This window comes from Panthera tigris, chromosome E3, assembly GCF_018350195.1.
Source record: "Panthera tigris isolate Pti1 chromosome E3, P.tigris_Pti1_mat1.1, whole genome shotgun sequence".
Classification (NCBI taxonomy): Eukaryota; Metazoa; Chordata; class Mammalia; order Carnivora; family Felidae; genus Panthera; species Panthera tigris.
This window is the reverse complement of record NC_056675.1, coordinates 34,153,668-34,177,501: the sequence shown is the minus strand read 5'-3', so window position 1 is coordinate 34,177,501 and position 23,834 is coordinate 34,153,668. Positions and strand designations below refer to the sequence as shown.

Genomic DNA, 23,834 nt, shown 5'->3' with positions numbered 1-23,834 from the left:
TGTCAAGTTACACTGATGGTCCTCATCACAATGTGAAACTGTCTTATCTCTTGTTGGTTCCTTCCCTGGAAACAGAAAGTAGAGAGTGCTGTCCGGTTCCACCTCCCCCACCTGGTCCTTAGGGTTGAGTACTCTGTCTTCAGGCAGTAGGCAGTCAGGCAATGAATGAATGAATGAATGAATGAATGAATTTCACAGGCTAAAGGGAGAGACAGAGATTGTCACATTACAAGTGAACCGGGAAAGAACATGCATATAAGTTTATGGATAACGTACACATGGTAGGGGTTGGCAGTTGTTGAAAGGAGGCAGTGGGTACGGACAGGTTCATCATGAGTATTTGAAATTTTTTCTTAAAAAAAAAAAGGTAGGTGCTGGAGAAATTACAGACGAGTGGCATCTAACCCTGAATTGATGAATCAGGAAAGCTTCCTGGTGGAAGTGGCCAGAGGGGCACTAGGAAAAAGTATGCCAGAGTTAGGGGAATGTAAACAGGAGGTGGGCGGCAGGAAGGACATTTCAACAAACAGTGGCGTGTGGGTGACGACCTGGGCACAGGAAAGAGCAGAGTGTGAGCAAGTCAGTGTCAAGAGGTCAGGGAGGGGCAGGAAGGACAGGTTTGGGGCAGGGACGACCGTGTGCCCAGCCAAGCAGCGGGCCTTTATTCTGGGAGTAGTGAAGAGCCAGGGAATATTCAAGTCAGAGAGCATCTGGGTAGCTTTGCTATGTGAAACAGTAAAATGGTTTCATTCAAGCCTTCTACCTGTTCCCCCAACCCTTCTCTTTTCCCCTGGAGGATGTCCAGGGTTTTTGTTTGCTTCAAGGAGTATCCTTGTAGAGATCCGCTTTTTTTAACTTAGCAAGATTGTTTTCCCCTAAAGGTATCAAAAAGTCATAAGCGGGGGCATTTTTCTCAAAGGGAAGGAAGGTGGAGACGCCTCCTGTTGAGAGTCAGACAACCAGGGAGGTTTGGACACCTGAATGGGTTTCCCCACCATCAAAAGTGCCAAGCCAGGATAAATTACATCACAATTTTATTCACTCCGAGTATTTGGCTCTGTGTGGACAAAACATAGGGAAAACAGTTGTCTTTTGTGCGTTCGTTTGGTTTGGGACAAAAGGGACACTTTTCTGGCCTCAAAAGCCCAGCTCTTTCTTTGGTGCCGTGTTGTCCTCTGGGGGCCCCACTCCTTTAGCTCATAAGCTAAAGGAGGCACTGGCAGCTGTGTGGTTAATGGCTCCCACCGGCTGCCCTCTGGCACCCCTTGAGGAGATGCCAGGCATCCCCAGGTGAACAGATTACCTTTTCTGTCTCGGAAAAATGAAGACCAGCTGGGGAGGTAGGGCTGGGCATGAGGACTTCCGGAGTCCTTGTTCGGCCGAGGTCACGTGCTTGACGGCCACTGTGGCCACATCAAAAGCAAGGGGTGAGCCTGCCTGTGTGGTTGGAATAGTTCTTACAGAAGGTGATGAATTGGGATGCTTTTTCATTACTGTATCCTTGGACCTGCCCTCCCCTGCCTCACCTGTCCAAATATGTGTGAAGAGTTTGCCAGAAAAATGAGGAAACAAGAAAAGGTAGACAAACTCTTTTTCACAGATTAATATTCTAGAAGCTCAGCAAGCCGGGGCACCTGGGTGGCTCAGTCGGTTAAGCATCTGACTCTTGATCTCCGCTCAGGTTTTGATCTCAGGGTTGGGAGTTCAAGCCCCACATTGGGCTTCACCCTGGGCAGAAAGCCTAATCAATCAATCAATCAGTCAATCAGTCGCTCAGCAAGCCTTCTCCATTACCCAGAGCTGTGGTCCTAGATACTTAAGGAACTCTAAAAATTCCAGTTCTTCCACTGAAAGGACCTTCCATTGCATTGGGCTCCTCGTAGAACTGGGGCCTCTGCACCCTGGAAGGGACGCCAGGGACAGGTGTCTGGGTGTAGGGGAAGGGCCAAATGTGGCCTGAGGTTGGAACTGTCAATTAGGGCAATGGTAGGCCCCTACCGATGAGCATGTAGCCAAAAGATGAGAGTCTTCGGGAAGGCTATGGACAGTGGTAACTGTTGGTTTGAAGTTCTTGGTTCCTGTAAAAAATATCTTTATCAGCCTGAGTTGTCTGATGAGATTTCTGGGTGAGGACAGAAGCTACCAACCTGCTAATGTGGCCAGGTCTTGGCCTGCAGGCTGAGCCAGCCCTGGTTCTAACCCAGCTCTGTAGTCTTCAGCTGTGTGTCCTTGCGCAAGTGGCAAAACCTCTCTGAGCCTCCCCCTTACCTGAAAAACGAGAAGAGTACTACTTGCCTTCCGGGATCAGGCGAGACAGTGTGTTGAACCTTGACCCAGGAGGCTTTCCTCTCCTGAATTGTAGCAGATCCCCCCATGCACGTAGAAATGAACGATCCTCTGAATTACTAAAAGCGAAGACAGTCCCAAGGGATGGTGGGAACAGTGTCAGGTGCACTTTGTAACTCAAATGACCCAACAGCGTCTCCAGGCCGCCCGCCCTGCAGACCTGCGAGGGAACGAAATGGCTCCATTGTTCTGTCCTGGGCCTTAGCAGTTCCTGGAGTCCTTAAAATGCTTCGTTTTCTCTGCACAGGAAACGTATCTCCTCCAGTCGTGCTGACCTTATCTGTTTGTCGCTGGTCCTCCCACGGGAAGCGAGAGTCCCGAGAACAAAGCGGGACACAGGTCCTTGTTCCGCATGGCGTCTGGGGCCTTAGCACTTGTGGAAGTGAACAGACATTAAGGGCCGGACCTTTCCCGGCTTTGACCCGCAGTGGCGTCTGCCGTGTTAGCACAAGCATCCCTTCCGACCAGATTCAGTTCCTTCCGTCCTTCCCCTTCGTAGGCTCGGAGACACACAGCAACTCAAACGCTTGAAGACGCTTCTTGACGAATCCTTACTGCCTCCAGAACCAAGGGTCTGCGTCCTCCCCTCCTGGAGGGCTCCGATTTGAAGCCTTGCCTCTTCTTTTTCCCCTTCACCCTGCTCACAGGCTGAGGGCTGCCTGTCTCCCAGCATCAGAGTGTTCATGCCTCCTGCACTTGTGACTTAAGTCCACCTCATCCTTCCTGGTGGAGGCTGGCGGGCGGGGCAGGTGGGCGAGCTGCAAGACACAGGCATGAGGAGGACAGAGGAGGTTGGGGCGCAGACCAGCTTCCCTCTGGTGGAGCCTGGAAGTTCAGGCTCATAGCAGGGCCACTGTCTGTGTCAACAGCTCTTCCTCGCACTTCAGGCTGTGCAACTAACCTTCCCTGCCGGATAGAGTGTTCTTTGGAAGCCGAGAAGGTGGTGTGGGTCCTGTGTGTATCCTTCGGTCGGCCCTCATCAAACCAAGCGCCTCGTGACCTCGTGGGTAGATTTCATTCTTCCCATTTCGCAGCTGAGGAAACTGAGGCCCCAATGAGTCACGTGGCTTGTCCAGAATCACCAAGCCAGTACATGGCACACCCGGACCCAATTTATGGGTCACAGGACTCTCTCAGCTGCCCCCTCTGTCTTTTGCAAGAGTCAACACTTGCCTGTTCCCAAGAACAGTATTGCCCTCCCCTCGTACAAGTCGCGGAGGACTGTGTGATGCCCAAGATGCAGGTTATAGGAAATCACGCATGCGGCGTGCAGAGAGCAAGGGCTGGGGCCCACACTGCTGCAGAGGCAGCCGGGGGGGGGGGGGGGCTCGAGGAGCTGGATCTTCTGTCCTGGCGTCATCCATCAAGGCCCCATGAATGAGGCCCTGCTAGCCATCTGCACTGGCCCAGGGCTGCGGCTCTATTGGTTGCCATGGCGACCCCTGGCCTTGACAACGGAGGCGCCCTTGGCTAAGTGTGTTGTCTTGTCCCACTGAGTCTGCGGAAAAGCCGACAGCTGGGGCTGCAGACAGGAAACGAGTGTCCCACACTTCTGCCTGCACTTTTGTCTTGGCCCTGAGAGCAGACAGAATGAGAGCATCTTTGGGGGCCCCAGAGAGGTCTGGGGGTCCATTTCTAGCCAATGACGCATGCAAAGCTTTCATGCTCACAGGGCCTGTGGGGCAATCTAGTGGAAAGGTGCGTCACACACCGTGTTCAGGACGTTTTTGGAGCACGTACTATTGATTCAATGATTCTTGCAGCCAGGTACTGCTCTGGGATTGGGGATACAGCAGGGACCCAAGTCTCGGGTCTCAGTTCACACTCTGCTAGCCCAGAGGTTAGGTTCAAATGGTATGATCCCCATTTTGCAAAGGGGGAAAATGAGGCACAGAGAGGTTGCTTAACATGCCAAGGACACACAGCAGGTCAAAGAGTCCAGTTTCACAGTCAGCGCCCTGAGGGCCACCTCTCCAAACAGCCCTCACCGGATTCTTTCTCCCTGCATTTCTGAGGCGTTTGCCTCTCAAAGTCAGAAACCCTCCGTTTCCGGAGACCTGGGGATGATGCAGGCCTGGGTCAAGTGTAGGGTCCACCATCCACCTCTTAGGACGGTGGTTCCCAGCCTCACTTAGGGAGCTTTACCAGTGCCCAGATGACACCGTCACGCCCAGGAGACCCTGGTTTAGGTGTGGTGGGTGGAGCCCGTCATAGGGTCATAGGCGCTGTGGTCCTGGAGGTTCTCGGGAGCAGCCAAGGATAAGCACCACTGGCCTTGAGCTCTGGGACCCAGGAAGAGCCCATCAACCTTCTGAGCCTGCCGTCCTGCAGATGGCTGAATTGCATTTGGAAGCTATGTCGTGTGTAGTAGGTGAGCGTTAAACAGCAGCCAGTGCTTTGATGACTTTTACTCTCCCTCCAGAGCTTTTTTTTTTCTTTCTTTTTTTTTTTTTTTTTTTGCCCTTTCCCTGCGTTCTGGTTTCCCCATTGATTTAAAACTGCCCTGGCCTCGCCCCATCCCATCCCACCCTCCAAATGCAAATGGCAGATAAGAGGGAGCTGAGAGAACTAATTAGCATTTTAATTAAAGGAAAGGGGACGGGGAGAGGTGGGTGGGCCTGGAGGGCTGACTGTCTGGTTGCACCAGGGTTTGCGAATTGTTTCCACGGAGGCACACGGTAAGAAACAGCATTTCTTGCAGATGCCTTGCCTGCCGAAACCAAAATCCCCCTCCCTCGCCTTGCACTCGGATAGTTCCTATTCTGTTTAGTTGATGGGTTGATTTAAATTTCTCTTGCACTTCTGATCACGTCAAGGAGGGACGGCCCTGGGGGAAGCTAGCCTGCCTTAACACAGACTGCCGACTGCCGTCTGTCTCCACTGGTGCACGTTGCCCAGGGCGTGGTGGAGAGAGCAGGGAGACAGCTACTCACACCGCCTCTGTGCAGGACTAGGGGGTCCGGAGCATTGCAGCGAGGAATCCTAGCCCTGGGGTTCTTGGCCACGTGCCTGTCAGATGGTTCTCAGGATCCGAAGGGGCTGTGAAAGCCATGTGACCCAACACGTGGGGAAACTGAGACCAGGGGAGGGATGTGTCTTTGGAGCCAAACTGGAACAGTGGTGGGCAATCATGTATGTGATGACTTCTGACTTGGTGGGGGGCGGGGAATATTATTGTTAAACTGTTTTAACACAAATTTCGGTCCCGCTCCCTAATTTTGTATTTTTAATTTTTTAATTGTTTTTATTTATTTTTGAGAGAGAGAAACAGCGTGAGCAGGGAAGGGGCAGAGAGAGAAGGGAGACACAGAATCCAAAGCAGGCTCCAGGCTCCGAGTTGTCAGCACAGAGCCTGACACGGGGCTCGAACTCACGGACCGTGAGATCATGCCCTGAGCCAAAGTCGGACGCTCAACCTCCTGAGCCACCCAGGCGCCCCTCTGCTCACTATGTGAGTCCTCAGGGGCACCTTAAAAGGCAGATGTTGCTGTCCGTGTTCCACGGCTCGGATGTGCTGAGTTCACTCGCTGCATATATTGACTGGAGAACTGCTAAACTCTGGGTACCATGAGATGAAAGAAAGGCCTGATTCCCTCTCTCTTGGGGCTTGCATGTTTCTAAGTGGGACTGGAGTGCTCCAGGAAGGAGAGTGATGTGAGATGAATTATCCCTAGAAAGGTCAGGGACCAAGTAGAAAATGATGGAAGGAAAGCAGGAGAGGAAACTGAGAGAACACCGAACTCAGTGCTCCAGTCCAGGAGGGACCATATTGCTCGAGCAGAGTGAAACCCCCGGGCACCCAGCTCCCTGCCGTCACCATCAGGGAAAGGGAGCCTTCCCTTGTGACTGCCGAGCATCTGAGAGGCTCCTGAGCAAGTCCCCAGGGAGACTGTGCCCATCTGTCAGGCCCCTTTCCTCAGTGACCCCCAAAACTCCCAGGGACGTCAGGCATCAAGCTCTAGACCCAAGGACTGCATCATCAGCAGAGAATACAAAAGACAGGGGCCAGTCAGAGACAGAGGAAACTCAGTTGTCTCAAGAGCCTGTGATCCGCCAGGCTGTTCACATCAGTTGTGCCTAATTCCCAGCACAACCAGGAAGAGAGGCATCGCCCTCGAATCCTGTAGATAAGGACACTGAGGCTCAGAGTGTTTTCATGAGCTTTACTCTGTTAGCTACATTAAGACAGCAAGCTTTGGGGCACCTGGGGGGCTCAGTTGGTTAAGCGGCCAACTCTTGATTTCGGCTCAGGTCATGATCTCAGTGTTGGTGAGATCGAGCCCCGTGTTGGGCTCTGTGCTGACAGCACAGAGCCTGCTTGGGATTCTTGCTCTCTGCCCCTCTCCCGCTCACGGTCTTCTTCTTCAAAAAAAAAAAAAAGACAGCGAGTTTCACAGCTGAAGCCCAAGCTCCAGGCAGAGCACACACGTCTGTAGCATCCGTTACAGGGCACATGACAGACATCGCTAATGCATCACAGCTGGGTGCGGGTCCCCAGCTCACCTCCAGCACCTACACACGGTGCCTGGCCTGTCACGGGGCACTAAGTGAGTGACTTAGCTAAGTCATTACCTGCTAAGTGGATAACTGAAGCGAGCGGGTAAATGGCAAACTGTAGCAGGCAGGAATTCAGACGCAGGCCTGCGTGACCTCAGTGTACAAGACCTTGTCTTGTCCCCTCCCACCTGTAAAAGGGGACAGCCAGCTCCCTAATTCCCTCGTTTGCTTTTTTTTTTTTTTTTTTTTTTTTTTTACAGAGGTCTAATTCACATAACAAGATTACCCATTAACCAGTATAAGTGAACAATCTGGTTCCCCTTGGCACATTCACCGTGTTAGGCAGACGTCTCCACCAGCTCCAGAACCTTCTCATCACCCCGAGCAGAAACCCCACCATCCCCTCTTCCCAGTTCTGGCTACCACTGATCGCTTTCTCTCCCTTTGGATGCACCTGATCTAGAAGTACTCTGCACATGCCATAGTGTGTGGCCTTTCATGTCTGGATTCTTCCGCTGAACATCATGGTTTTGAGGCTCATCTGTGGTCTCTGTCAGTACGTCATCCCTTATTATGGTGGAGGAAGGCTCTGTGGTGAGGCTGCACCCCTTCTGGGTTACCCTTTCGGCCGTTGGTGCTCATGTGGGCTGTGAATAGTGCTGCTGTCGATGTGCACGTCCCCGTATGTGTTCGAGCTCCTATCTTCCACTCTCTGGGCTGTACGCTTAGGAGTACAATTGCTGGACCATGTGGGAAAGCTTAACTTTCCGAGGAACCCGTAACTCTTTTTTTTTAATTTTTTTTAATGTTTGTTTTTTGAGACAGACAGAGTGCAAGCAGAGGAGGGGCAGAGAGGGGGAGACACAGAATCTGAAGCAGGCTCCAGACTCTGGGCTGTCAGCACAGAGCCCGATATGGGGCTCGAACTCACGAACGGGGAGATCATGACCTGAGCCAAAGTCAGAGGCTTAACCGACTAAGCCACCCAGGTGCCCCTCTTTTTTGTTTTTGATGTTTTTTTATTTTGAGAGACAGAGAGAGAGAGAGAGCAGGGGAGGGGCAGAGAGACAGAACCCCAAGGAGGTTCTGTGCCGTCAGCACAGACCCGATGAGGGACTCAAACTCACAAACTGTGAGACCATGACCTGAGCTGAAATCAAGAGTCAGACACTTAACCAACTGAGCCACCCAGGCGCCCCAGAACCCCTAAGTCTTAAAGACTGGAGGTGTGGGAGCTGGTCTCTGGCTCCCTCCCTATCATCCCTCACCCAGAAGGTGCCCTCCCACATGCCTGGGGAGCCTCCCTCCTCAGCTCACGGTGACCCCCCTGCATCGCACTGACATGTTGAGTGCTTGTTCCCTGCCCCCCCCCACCCCCCACCCAACTCCCGGACCTGGCTGAGCAGGACCCTTGTGAATAAGACAGGAGAGCTGGGGCTCCTCCCCCATAGAGGGGGTCTCCAGGAGGCCCTGCACCTCATCTTTTCTTCCAGCGCTCTGTGGTCTCATGTGCTGTTCACCCTCCCCGTGCACCTGACCCTCCCCGTGCACCATTCCACATCTCGTCACACCAGAGCATTTGCCCAGGCCTCACCTCCCCTTTCCTCGGTGGCTGCCAAAAATCTGCTCCCCTTTGAAGGGGCAGCTCTGGTGACATCTCACTGGCATCACCACGCACCTGCCAGAACGCATCTGTCCACGTTCCCACAGCGCCTTGCTCATACAGGCAAACGTCGTGATTTCACCCCGTCTTATACAGAATTACTCGCTGACAGCGAACTGGAAAATTTTTATACACATCTCTCACCGGGTTATTTTAAGGATTTATCTCCATGAAAGGGAAAGCAGCCTCATACATTAAATTCTCCCATTCTCCCCCCTCCCCGGTACTCCCCCCCCCCCCAGCCCCGCCACTGAATCATGAGTTTCAGAAAGAGAGGGGCCTTTTTTCCATCTCAGAACTTACCTAATGCAGTGCCTTGCCCATAACAGGAGCCTAATTAATTGTCGTTGATTGAATTAGCGGGCTGGAGAGAGTGAGCGCGTGACATAGACTCTTCTGATTGTTGGAGGCATATCGTGCTAAGAGCTCCCGTCTGATGGAGATCGCGTTTCTGTTATAAGGTCAGTCTCAAGTGCAGGCCACCGAAATGTCACCACCGTATATCTCCCGCGGTGACATTTTGTAATTGAAAGTGCTGCAGGTGTCACTCCTACTCTGGCAGAGCTTTCAAATGTTGATACGCGAGTTCTCGGAGATTCTCGCCGTTGCAAACACGTGTTTAATGGAAATTGGGTTGTGTGCAGCCTTAAGTAGTCCCCTTGGAGACAAATGGTTTTGAACAAGAGTCAGCAACCGCTCTTTCTACACAGTTACCTTGCCGCTGAATCAACAGGCCCGCTTTGAGTTGGACGTGCCAGAATAGATAAAAAGAAGAAAAAACGTCCACTGAGTGATCAAGGAAAGAATGGGTTCTCAGTTAATTTATGGTCACACGGTCCACGCCCGTGCTTTCCTCTGGCGAAAAGCAGCAAAAATTGCCTCTCCGAGCTAGACCCTTTGTAATCATCAAGCCCCAGTATATACTGCGTTCAGGTGTTGTGTTACCCGCTGAATTATTCGATGCTGGAATGAGTGAAAAAGCGAGGGCTTCAGGGTCAGACAGTCTCAAGCATTCCTGTACCCAAGGCCAAGAACATAACCCGTGCGAGTTTCCAGGCCCTCACCTCTGAAATGGGGAGACACCCTCCCTGCTGGATGGTTGGGATTGGAGGGCATGAAGTGCCCTTCAGAGCCTCCCCAGGCCCTCAGACTACTGTCACTGCCACTCTGGAGGCATCCCAGATCCCTCACCAGGAGAGAAGACTTTATCCTAGCCACCCTGTGGCTTAATTCCCGCTGCGGTGCCCAGAGGAGAGACCATCAGCAGTCCCATGCCTCCCAAGATCTGGGGCTCGTCAGTCTGATACTCTAACCGCACTGTCAGCCGGACTCTGTTTGCAAGCAATAGAAAACCTGGAAACTCAAGCAAGCTAAGGAGAAGAAGGAGGCGGGGGAGGTGGGGTGGCATCTTTCTTCTGGGCTTTGTTACCAAGGACGGGTAGAAGCGAGCCCTTCTCCCTCAGTCCTGATGTTTCCTTCCGAATCCATTTGGCGAGACGTGGATGAGCCCGATGTTCCCGGCCCTCCCCCTCCACACCGGCTCACCCCCAGGGAGAGCGGGGCTCGGGTCTGCCCCAGCACTGTTCAGCAGTGAGTGCCGTACATGTGGCCACACTGGGCTCCAGGCTTGAGATGGAACCAGGGAGCCTCAGCGTCCAGGGTCTGCATCCTGTCTGGCAGCTGCACTCTGTGGCACGTTCGGTCTGCGTGCCCGCTGCCCTCACGGGGTGGAAGGTGGCCGACCCCACCACGCCCAGGACGCTGGCCTATCCTGGTCCGGTGAGCCGCAGCCAGTGGGTCCCACGGCACGGACGCGGCCGCCAGGTCTGCTCCCCTGCGGACAGAGGGGGAGGCTTCTGACGGCGGGGAGGCATGGTGTGCGGAACAGACACCCCAAAAAGTACCTCCTGTGCCCACTTCCCAGAGGGCACCTCCGTTGCCTCGTCTGTGAAGATGATGGCGTATCTCCCGGGGCCCTGGGGTGAAACAGGGTGCTATCTGCAGCACATCTAGGTTCTCAGGGCGTGATGATGCTCGCAGGGCAAGCGCTGCTCCTGACTGATCCCTGTGCCCAGTGCCCAGTGCCCACTGGGCGGCTTGCACAGAGTAGGTGCTCCGTGCGTGTCCACAGAATTGGTGCGTCCTCAGGCCAGTGCCATCTGCCTACGCTCCTTTGTTCCGTCTTTGCTTCTAATAATACAGCCCGACGTCCCATTAGCGCTGGGGGCACTGGGTTGGGAGTCCTGCCAGCCCGTCCTCCTGAGCCTGGTGCCAGATGCCCACACATTTCCTCACCCGTGCTGCGAAGCCCGCCTGCCACTTCCAGCTGGCACTTCCTCCACACTGTCATCGAGTTGGTGCTTCGTCGCAGAGTGAATGAGGGACACCTGTGACTCAGTGACTCTGGGGCCACACAGATCTGTTTACAGATCCACTCTTAACCTCTCTGTGCCTCAGTCTCCTCGTCTGCAAAAAGGGGACCACAGAGCACTGTTGTGGGCACTCCTAACAATAACGAATGCTAACTGTGCCGCACGCAGAGCCGAGCGCGGTGTGCAGCTGCAGAAAGGAAACGGGGTCCGCGAGTCGGGAAGGGCTCCATCACTGTTCTGCCTGGGGTGGCCTGGGGTGGGGCGGGGGGAGATGATAAAAGAAAACAAAGTGGGGGGCTTGCTCCAGGCCCACAGTGCAAAGGGCGACTAGCAGATCTAGCCAGGGAGCGCGGGACTGGGGAGCCGTCTGGAGGCAGCCAACAGACTGGTAGCGCGGGGGCCGAGAACCCTCCCTCCGTGGGTTTCAGAACAAAGCCCCGCATCCCGAGAGCCCCCTCCGTCCCCAGCAAACTCTAGACAGTTGGTCACGCTGGAGACATGCACTCCCCAAAACGGACCATCAGATACTGCTCTGGGTCCCAGGATTCCCAGACAGCCCCGGGGAGACCAGTGTTCTGTTGGGGGGCAGGGCAGGGGGGCTCCCAGCTGCCCTGAATCCTCCTCCATCTGAGCCCCACCCCCAATCTCGCCGAGTGCAGTTGCTTGTCCCCCCCGTGGATGACGCACTGAACTTATCAGCTTGCCTACAGAGGGCTCTCAAGCCAGCTCTGTCCCCTTTCTCCAGTTTTCCATCTAGGAAATAGGCATAATGACCCTCCCTGCAGTGTGGCCAGGGTCCCATGAAAACACTTGCGAACGGGTTTGTAGTTCAGTAAATCTCTGCACCCAACGGTGGGTCTCAGACTCGCGCCCCAGAGGTGGAGAGTCACGTGCCAGCCAGGTGCCCCCCTGCCTTTTTCAAGTGTATATTCAGCATGAAAGCAAAGGATGTGATGTCGGAAGCACCTTCTCCACAACGTGGGAAATCGCAGGGCATGGGATTCTTGGCTGCAGGGACGAGCCCTTGGCTGGTCTGACTGTGCATTTCTGTTTTCTTTCAGGGTGAAGCGTGTGCAGGGAGCCTCTGTTCCTGAAGGAGGGGATCATGGCTTTCATGTTGCTCACCCGGCGGCTGGCCTGCACCTTCCAGCACAACTACCGCCTGCTCGTGCCCAGTAAGCCCTGGGGGGTCTTGGCAAGAACTGGCCCTGATGGGAAACACAATCCGGGCTGGGAGAGCCCTGGCGGGTGAAGGGACCAGCCAGTCAACGTTCTGGGGCTGTTCCCTCTCCCCGGCCACACACGCAGTAAAACCGTCCCCATCACCACCACCCCCGTCTCCCGTCTCCGCCACATGCTCCTGTCCCTGCGTGGACAGCTCTGGGTCGGGCAGGAAGCTGATGCGGCCTGGAGGTGGTGGCCCCAGCAGCCGGGAGGCTCCAGGCTGCCCTCACAGGGACTGTTGGGGGAAACACAGCTGAGCTTGCTGCCAGAAAAAGGGAAGGCTACAAGCGTCCTTGTGACTGACCTCAAGGCAAAGTGTGCTTCCAGGGCCCTGGACATGAGGCAGCAGCCCCCTGCTGCCCTGTCCCTCACCTCCGCTCACCCGCACCCAGCCGGCCCGCGGCACCGCTGGCCGCATCTCTCCGGGGCTTCTGTTTCTCTCTGCCTCACTGAGTTCAGGCGGCTTAGCCAGGCTGGCCCCATCAGCAGTCGCCCTGCCGGTGAGGTCTCACGATAGACCTCCCTCCCTCCTTTCCACGAGGAAGGCACGCATGAAGCCCATTTTACAGGGGAGAAAGCTGAGGCTCAGAGAGGCAAAGTCACACGGCCACTTGAATGCAGGTCAGTCTGGCTGCAGATGCCGGGCTGTTATCCCTCCTCCATGTGCCTCCCTGGGGTTCTGGGAGACACAGGGGCTGGCCGTGGCCTCCTGTGGGCACCTTGTACCCCCCCACCCGCATCTGTCCCAGCTCTCTCAGAGCCCCGTGCTTTGCCATCACGATGTCTCTTTGTTAGTCTCATCTGCCTTTTGAAGAAAGAGTGCTGCCCACAACCTTGGTCTGCATCTTTAATGCTGGGGTTTATATCCTGGGTGGGGTAAAAAAGCAGGCATGCTCTCCCATACACACAGGAGTATTAGCAGGTTTTACTTTAAAATAAACCTTTTAGGAGCACCTGGGTGGCTCAGTCTGTTGAGCGTCCGTCTTCGGCTCAGGTCATGATCTCGTGGTCTGTGAGTCCGAGCCCCGGGTCAGGCTCTGTGTGGACAGCTCAGAGCCTGGAGCCTGCTTCGGATTCTATGTCTCTCTCACTCTCTGCCCCTCCCCTGCTCATGCTCGCTCTCTCTCTGTCAAATATTAAAAACAAACAAACAAAAAAAACCCATAAAAATATTGAAATAAATCTCTTAACTTGGGATGATTTTACAAGTACAGTGAAAGTACTAAGACAGTACAGACAGATCCCATCGGCCCCAGCGTCGCCCTGGTTAACATCTTACATCACGAGGATGCTCTTGTCAATAACTAAGAAGCTGACCTTGTACATTATTGCTACCCGAGCTCCAGACTTCTCTGGGGATTTCACCAGGTTTTCCCTTAGTGCCTCTTTCCCTCCCAGGATCCAGTGCGAGTTCCCACAGTGCACTCTGGGGTCCCAACTCCCCGGTATCATCCGGTCGGCAACCGTGTCTGTCTTCCCTTGTTCTTGGCCCTGATCGCCTCAAGAAGTGAGTAGGTTTGAGGTTTTGTTTTATTTTATTCAATTATAAGAGAAGCATCTTAACGCTTACCCATTATTATGTTAAAAATGAACCCAGACCGACGCATGATGCCCAAGTAGTGCGCCCCTAGCGGGAGGGAGAGTCGGCCATAACTAGTACTGCTCACACCCGCTGGGGGCCGAGTGCCGTACTAGGTGCTGGGGACGCTTCACTGACAAGAAAGCATGGCCTGTGGGGCTCCGCCTTTGTAGGTCATTCTCAAGGACATCCCTTCCCAGGGAGACAAGCAGGGGAGAGCCTTGAGTCAAGGCTCCTGCACCTGGGCCACATTCCACCCAGTCAGCCTCCCCCACGGGCAGAACTCTGAGCCTCTGTTTCTTATCAGGCAAGTGGGTCTCCTCGGGAGACTGAGGGCAGTGCTGGGGTCCTACTTGCTTCGCACACTTCTCTATCAGAAGGAACAGTTCAGGGGCGCCAGGGCACTCCGATTCTCTCAGCAGGCACGCTTGCCCTCAAAACATAAGTAAATATTTTTTAACAATGCAAACACCCTTCGTTTATATTTACACAAGCATGCATAGAAAAAAAGAGACAAACGACTAATCAGAGTTATCAGGTCTGCATTTTCTTGGCAAGAGTTAAATCTTTTTTTTGGCACACTTGTGCCAGATTTAGAGATAAGAGTTTTTTTTTTTTTAATTTTTATTTTAACGTTTATTTATTTTTTTGAGACAGAGAGACAGAGCATGAACGGGGGAGGGGCAGAGAGAGAGGGAGACACAGAGTCCGAAACAGGCTCCGGGCTCCGAGCCATCATCAGCCCAGAGCCCGACGCGGGGCTCGAACTCACGGACCGCGAGATCGTGACCTGAGCTGAAGTCGGACGCTTAACCGACCGAGCCACCCAGGCGCCCCAGAGATAAGAGTTTTTTAATACTAAGCCACGGTGTTGGCAAAGATAGAGGAGCATGTGTGTTCATACACTGCTCATAGGTAAGTAGCAATAAGGAAATAGTTTTTTGAGGTGTGTGTGTGTTAAGGAGGCTCCACACCCAGTGCGGCAGGGCTTGAGGTCACGACCCTGAGTCAAGACCTGAGCTGAGATCAAGTGTCTGACACTTAACTGCCTGAGCCACCCAGGTGCCCAGGGGAAATAGTTTTAAAATGGTAGGTAACGTTTAACCCATTTAGTCCCCTGGGAGAGGAAAGCAGAGACTCAGAGAAATTCCGTAACTTTCTCAGAACCTTGGTGCTAGGACGTGGTTGAACCTGGCTTTGAGCTAAGCCTGGCTGGCCCCAAAAGTTCCAACCTTAACCACTATGTTAGTTATTTATTGCCGTATAACAAATAGCCCTGGGGCGCCTTGGTGGCTCAGTCGGTTGAGCGACTGACTTCGGCTCAGGTCATGATCTCACAGTTTGTGAGTTTGAGCCCCACATCGGGCTCTGTGCTGACAGCTCAGAGCCTGGAGCCTACTTCAGATTCTATGTCTCCCCGTCTCTCTACCCACCCCCCATGCTCATGCTCTGTGCCTCTCTGTCTCTCAATAATAAATAAACGTTAAAAATATATTTTTTTAAATAGCCCTAACTTAGCTGGTTAAAATAATGCACATTTATTATGTCACAGTTCCTGTGGTCTAGGAGTCAGGGCTGTGGTCTCATCGGAAGGCTCACCGTGGAAGCTGGGGGTTCCGCTTCCAAGCTCACTCTCGTGGCACTGGCTGGATTTGGTTCCACATGGACATCTCCACAGCGCAGCTCACAGCCTGGCACCTGTGTTCCCCAGAGGGAGGGAGGGTGCTTCAGCCCACCACCACACCCACAGTGTTTAGGTGTTTGTGTGGCATCTCCACCCATGAACCGCTGTGGAGCCCTTAGACACGGTGGTGGCTCGTGTATCAGTGCTCCCAGCGGCATTGTTTCTTGCCCCTCCCCCACAATCACTGATAATCTGATGTCGGCAAATAGAGCGCAGAGACTGGGAGACTGGACAGCAAAGCCGTTATGTCCGGGTGGTGAAATCACTGATACCTTCCTCAATGAACATGTTCTCAAAAACTTCAGTGGGGTGCTGCCTCCACGAGAGCAGGTGAAAGAAAGGGCTGGAAGTTTGCTACTCAGTGGCGACATAGTGCACAACTCCCCTCTGGCCGTACCGGACCTGCGATGCATTTGGCAAAAGACCCGAACAGCCGAGAGAGTTCCCGCCCCCTTTGGAGAGAACAGAGTGCCCAGGAGAGTAACTGAGAAGGAAACCCTGCATCATCAGGCACATCCTCAGCCCGCAGTCTCCCTCCCGGCAGGTGCAGACATAGATTGTGCTGAGCGAAAGGACCGCCAGAGTTTTAGAAGGAAACGAAGAACCACTGGAGATGGACCGTCCCCTACGTCTCCATCATCCACTGCGAGGGGCCTGTCTCCTCCTTTCCAAGTCCGTGGCCATGTCCCTGCTCCAGATGCCTCAGCTCAGGTGAAACGAGATGCCACCATCTCCTGAACGACACCAGAATGGAACTCTGTGTCCCGAGGCTGTGGCCTGTGATGTGTCTGAGGAATTACGGCAAGCTCAGAGGACAGTGAGGCTTGTCCTTTTATCCGGCCATTACTGCAACACTGTCCTTCTCAGAGCTAACAGAAGGTCTCCAGGAGCCTAAGAAGCGAAGTTCTCCGTGGAGCGAGGAAATACCAGGAACAGGGGGACGGCTCCCCCTTCACAACAGCCCCCCTCCCCCGAGCACAAATTTAAAAGGTGAAGACCACCCACAGGCAACAGCTGGTCTGCCACGATTGTCGTTTGCATGGGACACCCCCTTGGAGAAGGACCCCCCACGCCCCAGCTGACCAGACTGCACGGCAGCCAGAACCCGCTCCGACATCTGCTGGAATGAGGGAAAACGAGGAGGAAAAACAGGAAGAAGAAGGCTCATGTTCCCAAGAACAGTGACACCAAACAGGATGTGTTTGCCACTGAACCTGCAAGAAAGTAAAAACAGGAAAGCCAGCTGGAGCAGGAAGAATTACAGCCCTCACGTGGGAAGTGGCCCAGAACAAGAGTGTCAGAGGGGAGAAGTCCTAGAAGTTTCAGTCCTCGGTTTCAAGGAGTGCCCATGGATTCTTCTGAATCTGGGACAAGAGAAACCAGACAGTCCTTCTGGAAAGGATATCTGAGACCCCTACAGAGCAAAACTCATTAGAAACTCCTCATTCTGATTGTGATGGAGTTGACTCCACCAGTGAGATTGGGAGTCGCTGTGAGATGGTGTCCCTGTACGTGTGGCAAAAACTCACACCTTCACGAAGGGATCAAAGAACTCTTTATAAGTATCCTCAGAGCCAGGAGATGCTGACGAGCCCCCCGAAGGAGACTTGAGGGGCCCCAAGCCACATCGAATGCCATTCACATACTGGGGAACTTTCCTGTTCAGCAGAGAAAACCGGCCGAGCTTGTATGTGGCAAGTCAGAAGAGCGTTGGCCATGTCTCCAAAGTGAGCTGCCTCCTGGGTACTGAAAGAATGTTGCCCTTTACGCTGGTTCCAGTGGCCACACCATCCGCTGCTACAGTGTTAAGACAGGAGAGTGTGTGCAACAGCCTCAGCTACAAGAGGAGTTCTCTGCCTTCGTTCTAGATGGCGAATCCTCTCTGCGGGACAAGCAGGTGGCACTGTGGTCACCTTCAACGTGAAGAACAATAAATGACTTGAGATCTTTTTTTTAAGGTTTATTTTGAGAGAGAGCGTGCACTCACGCAAACAGGGGAGATGCGGAGAGGGAGGGAGAGAGAGAGAATCCTGAGCGGACTCCACGCTCAATGCAAAGCCCGACGCGGGGCTCAGTCGCACGAACCGTGAGACCATGACCTGAGCCACGATCAAGAATCGGGCACTCAACCTCCGGAGCCACCCAGGCGCCCCACGACTTGAGATCTTTGAACGCTGTGGCCCTCGGGCTGTCAGCTGTCTTGCCACAGTTTAGGAAGGTGCCCCAAAGGTGCTCATGGTCAGGCCTCACATTCTGTAGCATTAAATGCACGGAATGGATTCCTGCTCTGGGTCCTCCAGAGGGCCCCAGCAAACCGAGCTTTGCGCGAAGCGGGTGCATGACCTTGTGTTCAGTGGCTGCAGCCCTGATCAGTCCACCCATGCCCACAGCATCCGTACTGGTGACCGTGTGTGGGTCTGTGAAACTCACGATCTCACAGTGACTGTGTCGGATCCTAGGAACAGCAATGGTGACCACTTGCCTGGAGAAATGTGTCCTTGTCTGTGAGTTACGTTGCCACGAGCAATTGCAAGTTTATGGAGGACACAGAGGCAAGACTGTGTGCACGACCTTCCCTGAAAGTATGATTTATACCGGCTGATATGATGCCAGCATTCAGGCTGTGAGGCTAAATCCGCTGCAAAATTTCCACTGTCCGTGGCACAGTTACGCTCTGATATTCAGCGTGTGTAGATCATTCACAACCACATTTGCTCACTGACCACACGAATCCAAATGTTCAAACCCTGATACGTTGCTGGAAGACTTGTGATGCTCTTTCTCGCTGCTGGGAGAGGATCCAAAGAGGCTGAACAACATGCTGAGGATATGGGGATAACACAGAACCGGTTCAGGAAGCTTCTGGCCTCCCCCGTCTTGGGAAGAGGGTTCCAGCCAGGTGTGCCTCCAGTATGAGTCTGGGCACCTGTATGGGATGATAGGTTACACTGCATGTTCTTCCTGGAGGTCTATCAGACGTAAACAGATTCTACGGAACAACACTTCTCCGGGACAGCGTGGAATATAGCAATTTAGGCTACTGGTATTCTCCAGATGTTTATTAAAGATACAGATCTTAATTGGTTAAAAAAAAATAAATGGGGTGGACAGTTGGGGAGGGGGAGATTTTTTAAAAGAAGAGCCGAGCACCCAACTCCGATCGAACTTGACCTTGACTTTGGCCTGGCTCACATATGGAGCCCTTGCTGTTTGGGAAAACAGCATTCATTTATTACTCTCAGTATAAAGATCAAGAGAACATTAAACGCATCTGATGGCTGTTTCTATAGCTTGGAGTTAAACATTGACTCCAGTTGGTCAAGGCCGCGAGGGTGGCCGGCCTCGTTTCAGAGGCAGAGGGCTGGGCTGGACTTCCCCACCGTGCCAGCTCTCCCGGCTGTGCTGCGTCGTTCGTGAGTGAGAATGCCGGATGGTTCAGTATAAACGTTTCATTTCAAAGACCGGCGCAAGATGACGTGAACAGCGTCACTTATACTCGGAGCGTCTGGGACAGGAGAGGTCAAATGTTCAGCCTAGCCGCCTACTAGCTGCGTGACCGTGGGCAGATAAGTTGACCTTTCTGGGCCTCAGTGTCTGCTTCCGTAACATGGGAGCAATCACAACATCTACCTCCCAGAGGGGATTCAAGCTTAAGTGAGGCAATCCGCGTGCAGTGCTCAGGACGAGGCCCGGCATGCAGAGTCACATGGCTCTCTCCTCATGTGACTTGATGGAAGTGATCCCAGGGAATTTAAATTGTGCTCTTTCTTCTCCTGGCTTACGGCACTATATATTATCATTAAGAGAACATTCTTTGTATTGGAATTTGGCTCTTTTCCTCTACAGGAGGTCAAAGTTGAGATAGTGTAGGAAAGGCAAAAGTATTGGACCTGGGTTCAAATCTGGGCTCTGCAACTCACTAGCTGTGTGGCCTTGGGAAAGTCGCTTCACCTCTCTGCTCCTCATCTATAACCTGAGAACCATCACTCGAGAGGGCTGTGGATGGATTAACACAGATGGGAGATGGGAGTCTGCCTGCCTAGCACGCAGTGGATGCTGAATCCGTGTTTGCTACCCCGTCTCCCCTTGTTCGATAGCACGAACCCAGCAAACGTACTGGGCTGTGGTTTCCAGGATCTCTGCCCAGAGCCCCTGGGCCCTCTTCCATCCACACCCGCGAAGACTTGGCACATGGAAGGAACCCACGCAGCTCTCGGTACAGACCTGTCTGCCTGGCACCTGGCCCTCAGCTTCCCCGTCTCGTGCCTGACCCGTCCCCAGTCCCCAGGGACAGGTTCTCGCCCTCTCTCCACTCCCCGCCCTGCGTCTGCCCGCAGCCTTGGCATCCCCGTACTTGTAGCCCCACAAGACCCCACTCACCCCGTCATTCCCCTGAGACCCTTTCAGCCGCAGCTCCCACTGGGACCTGCTTCCGGGGCCAGCATTTCCATCCTGCAGACCCCGGGACATCTGACTGCCGCAGCATGGCGTCAGGACACTTTCTGGAGAAGGAAGAGAGGACTTGCGTGTCCTCATTGGAGGATACCTTGCAAACTTTGAACTTTGCACTCTCCCCCTTACTGGAAACAAAGCAGGATCAGCACCACTTAAGAACTGTTTTTATCCAAACACACGTCCCCGTGTTATGCAGGTGTAGCTGGAATCGGTCTTGACCTGTAGCCCTGAGTTCTGGCCAAGGAAGAAATAAACAGCTTAATGTAAAAAAGAAGTCATCAGTGTGTTCCACGACCTTTTAGCTCTCTGCTAATGGAACAGACTCGAGGGACTCCCTTTTCATTTTAAGATCAAACAGAAGACAATAAAAGCCGGCTGCCTCATGCCTTGAAATAAGGGCAGCGTTGGATTTTAACTGGACTTTACGTTCACAGGGTTCCATTGTGTTACATAATTAATTCAAAAACCCTCTTTGATATCCAAAGCAATTATGGAAAATTAAGAATGCATTTAAATAGGTTTTTTCATATCATTGCTTTGTATAGCTTGGCACACTGTGTGTGTGTGTGTGTGTGTGTGTGTGTGTGTGTGTGTGTGTGCGCGCGCGTGACAGAGAGGAATGGAGGGAGAGACCTATCCTAGAATGGTTCTTTGCTTCTCTGAGTTTTGGTTTTCTCTCTTATGTAAAGGAAATAATAATACAGTGTCTAGTTATTCCCCAGTCTAATGGAAGGTGGCAAGAAAGAGGAAGGAACATTTCCCAGCTGCCACACATGTCCTGGGAAGGCCAAAGACGAGCAGAGACGTTGAAGGGATTCTGGGGGTTACTGACGGTTAGTCACCCCACACTTACCATGGTAGGTTCTCCACAGCTGTCTTTCAGTAAGGGATCAAGCCTGGGGGGCGCCTAGGGGGCTCAGTCAGTTAAGCATCTGACTCTTGGTTTTGGCTCAGGTCATGATCTCACCATTCTTGGGAAAGAGCCCTGCGTTGGGCTCTGTGCCGGCAGCTCAGAGCCGGCTTGGAATTCTTTCTGTCTCTCTCTCTCTCTCATTCTGCCCCTCTCCCACTCACACTCTCTCTGTCTCTCTCAAAATAAATAAATAAACTTAAAATAAAAACATTTTAGGGGCGCCTGGGTGACCTTAAGTGTCCGACTTCAGCTCAGGTCATGATCTCACGGTTTGTGGGTTCGAGCCCCATGTCGGGCTCTGTGCTGACAGCCCAGAGCTTGGAGCCTGCTTCGGATTCTGTGTCTCCCTCTCTCTCTGCCCCTCCCCTGCTCACGGTCTCTCAAAAATGATAAATGTCATTTTTAATTCTTTTTAAAAAGACTTGGGATTAAGACTGCCCTTTACTTCAGCAACATGCTGAGCTCAAAAGCCTTGTGGGTCTAGCCTGGGAACTCCCCTCTCTACATTTATTACCATGCAAAAGTGTGAAATGGATCTCAACCAGTGACTTGTACCCAACACTTTTTTTTTTAATAAAAAGCATCTGTAAGTGGGGACCACCTGTATTGAGCCATTTGATTATTCACTCCCAGGTGATTTCTGAATGTCACAACTCGGGGCACAACTCAGGGCCAGGTGATGCTGGCATCCAGCCAAACATCCTCCAGGGCACAGGACGACCCCCCAACAGAGTTATCTGGACCCAAATGTCAGTGGTGCTGCTGAGAAACTCTTGTCTCTATGTACTTTTGGATATACACTTGCATACGGATTAAATTTTGACAAAATTTGGGTAGTTTTTATAATCTGACCTTTCACATGCTAATGCCACGGGCACCTTTCCATGTCCATAAATATTCAAACTGCCCACCTCAGTCCCATGAACAGATACCTGATGTTCCTTGTCCACGAAATGGTGGAAGGTGTCATAGTCTGTTTAGCTGCCCTCCACTGATTTTTTGTTAAAAGATAGTACTAGGATGAATATTTTAACCTACATTTTTGTGTACTGGTCCCATCATTCTCTTAGGATGAACCCTGAAATGAGATGCCTCAGTCGAAAGGAATAGGAAGGCAGCATCAGCTGGTACTCACGCCAACGGGACATGAGAATGCCTGTTTGCCTACAACTTCACTAGCACTGGGCTTTCCTGTTTTTTAGAATCCTCAATGTTTTGGTGGTGCCCAGGTCTGGCCAGACTCTGTGTGTGTGGGTGGTCTGGCTCAGATGGGGTTGAGGTCCTGGCATGGCCTCCGTTGGGGACGTTGGGCATCTGTTAGGGCAGAATTCTCATACCTACCGTCTCCAGGGATCCTCATCATCTCTCTTTACTGCCAGGCTCCAGACACATCAGTCAGGCCGCAGCCAAAATCGACGTCGAATTTGATTATGACGGGCCCCTGATGAAGACCGAAGTCCCTGGGCCTAGATCTCGGGTGAGTTGAGCACACTTGAGTGGTGTTCTTAAGAACAGAGTGAGAAGGGTCCATGAGGCAAGAACACAGCCGAGCTTAGAGACCTGTATTCTTAGCTACTTTCAGAGAGCTTACCACTAGAGTTCCAAGACATTCTGCCATAACAAGTCAAAGAAGGCTTCTCGGAGGAGATGTATCCGTTATTTGTTGTCACAGTACTGCTGTGTAACAAACGAGCACAAAACCTCCATAGCATACAGCTTGCTGCTGCATCTAGGGTTCACTGGGAGTTAGCCAGGCAGCTCTGGTGGGTCCATCTATGTTCCCGTGGGATGACTGGCCACTGTGGGATGATCTAGGCTAAGCTTGTCTTGGCCAGTGCAGTGACGTGGCACTGCTCCATATGTCTCTAGCATCCTCCAGCAAGCGGGGCCGGGCTCGTCCTCACGGTGATGGCAGAGGTGACCGCACAAGGAGTCTCGTGAGGTCTAGGCTCCACTCTGGTCTGCCACCACTCCTACCTCATTCTCTTGACCTTGAAACCAAGTCAGATGGCAATGCTAGATGGCCGAGGGTGAGGTAGCAAAGGCCCTTGGTCTTGACCTTGAAGGATAAAAAGGAAGAATTCACCAGAGGAGTGCATTCTGTTGTAGACCCAGTGGAGAGAGGTGTGCAGGGTGACAGGACGTGGCATATGAGACACACTGGGATAGATGTTATTGTGTGAGATGGGAGAGGCACAAGACGAGTCTGATGAGGGAGGCTGGGACTCCTCCTCAAAGATACTACAAAGCCTGCATATTACACCCTTCAGGAGGCTGATTAACCTTGACTCTGTGTTGTGATGTACAATACTGTTTCTAATGTTCGCACCTAAAAAATAGCAGTGTAAACCTTTTTAATACACACTGGCTTTTTTCTCTGCAGGTTTTGCAGATTTTTATCTGCAGTGTCACTTTTTTTTTTTTTTTTTTTTTTTTTTTTTTTTTTTACTGTCAGAAGATGCCCCTTTTTGAAAAATAAGATCAAAACAGAGGAAGGCAAACCATAAGAGACTCTTAATACAGAGAACAAGCTGAGGGTTGCTGGAGGGGAGGTGGGTGGGGAGATGGGGTAAATGGGTGATGGACATTGAGGAGGGCACTTTTTGGGATGAGCACCGGGTGTCCTGTGTAAGCAATCAGTCACTGGGTTCTACTTCTGAAGCCAAGACTACACTGCACGATAACTAACTTAAGAATAAAAAAATTAAAAAAAAAAAGAAATTCAAAAGAACACGTACATAACTTACTGAGATGAACGTGAGAGTTTAGCAGTTTTGTGGGCACAAAAGTCATTTGGCATCTATATCTTCCAGCAACAAGCAGAAATGAATTTTTTAGAAGATGATGTTAATTATAATTACTATATACTCCTTAACCTACCGTGTTTCTACGTGACTGTCCATTCTTATCGAAACTAATGTAAAAATGTTAGTTTCTAACTAGTGTTCTAACAAGTCTCTAACTTGTTTCTTCCAGTCTTCATTTCCTTGTGAAGACCCCCCATGTCATGTAAAACTTAGATTTGTATGCTTTTCTCCTGTTTAAAAAAAAAAAAAAAAAAAAGATAGGCCTTTTGTCATTGCAACCACTTTACAAATCCA

At 52.2% G+C, this 23,834-nt stretch overlaps 1 protein-coding gene across 2 annotated transcripts in view; it reads left to right on the top strand.

Annotated features, from left to right (window-relative positions):
• Window positions 1–23,834, top strand: part of ABAT (4-aminobutyrate aminotransferase) — an 89,958-nt gene that overhangs the window by 32,764 nt on the left and 33,360 nt on the right. For both annotated transcript variants that reach the window (XM_042972496.1, XM_042972497.1), the window contains 2 exons: window positions 11,940–12,053; window positions 22,113–22,210. In XM_042972496.1, the coding sequence (XP_042828430.1) occupies window positions 11,984–12,053; window positions 22,113–22,210 (168 nt within the window). In that variant the 5' untranslated portion in view covers window positions 11,940–11,983. The remainder of the gene's footprint in view (window positions 1–11,939; window positions 12,054–22,112; window positions 22,211–23,834) is intronic.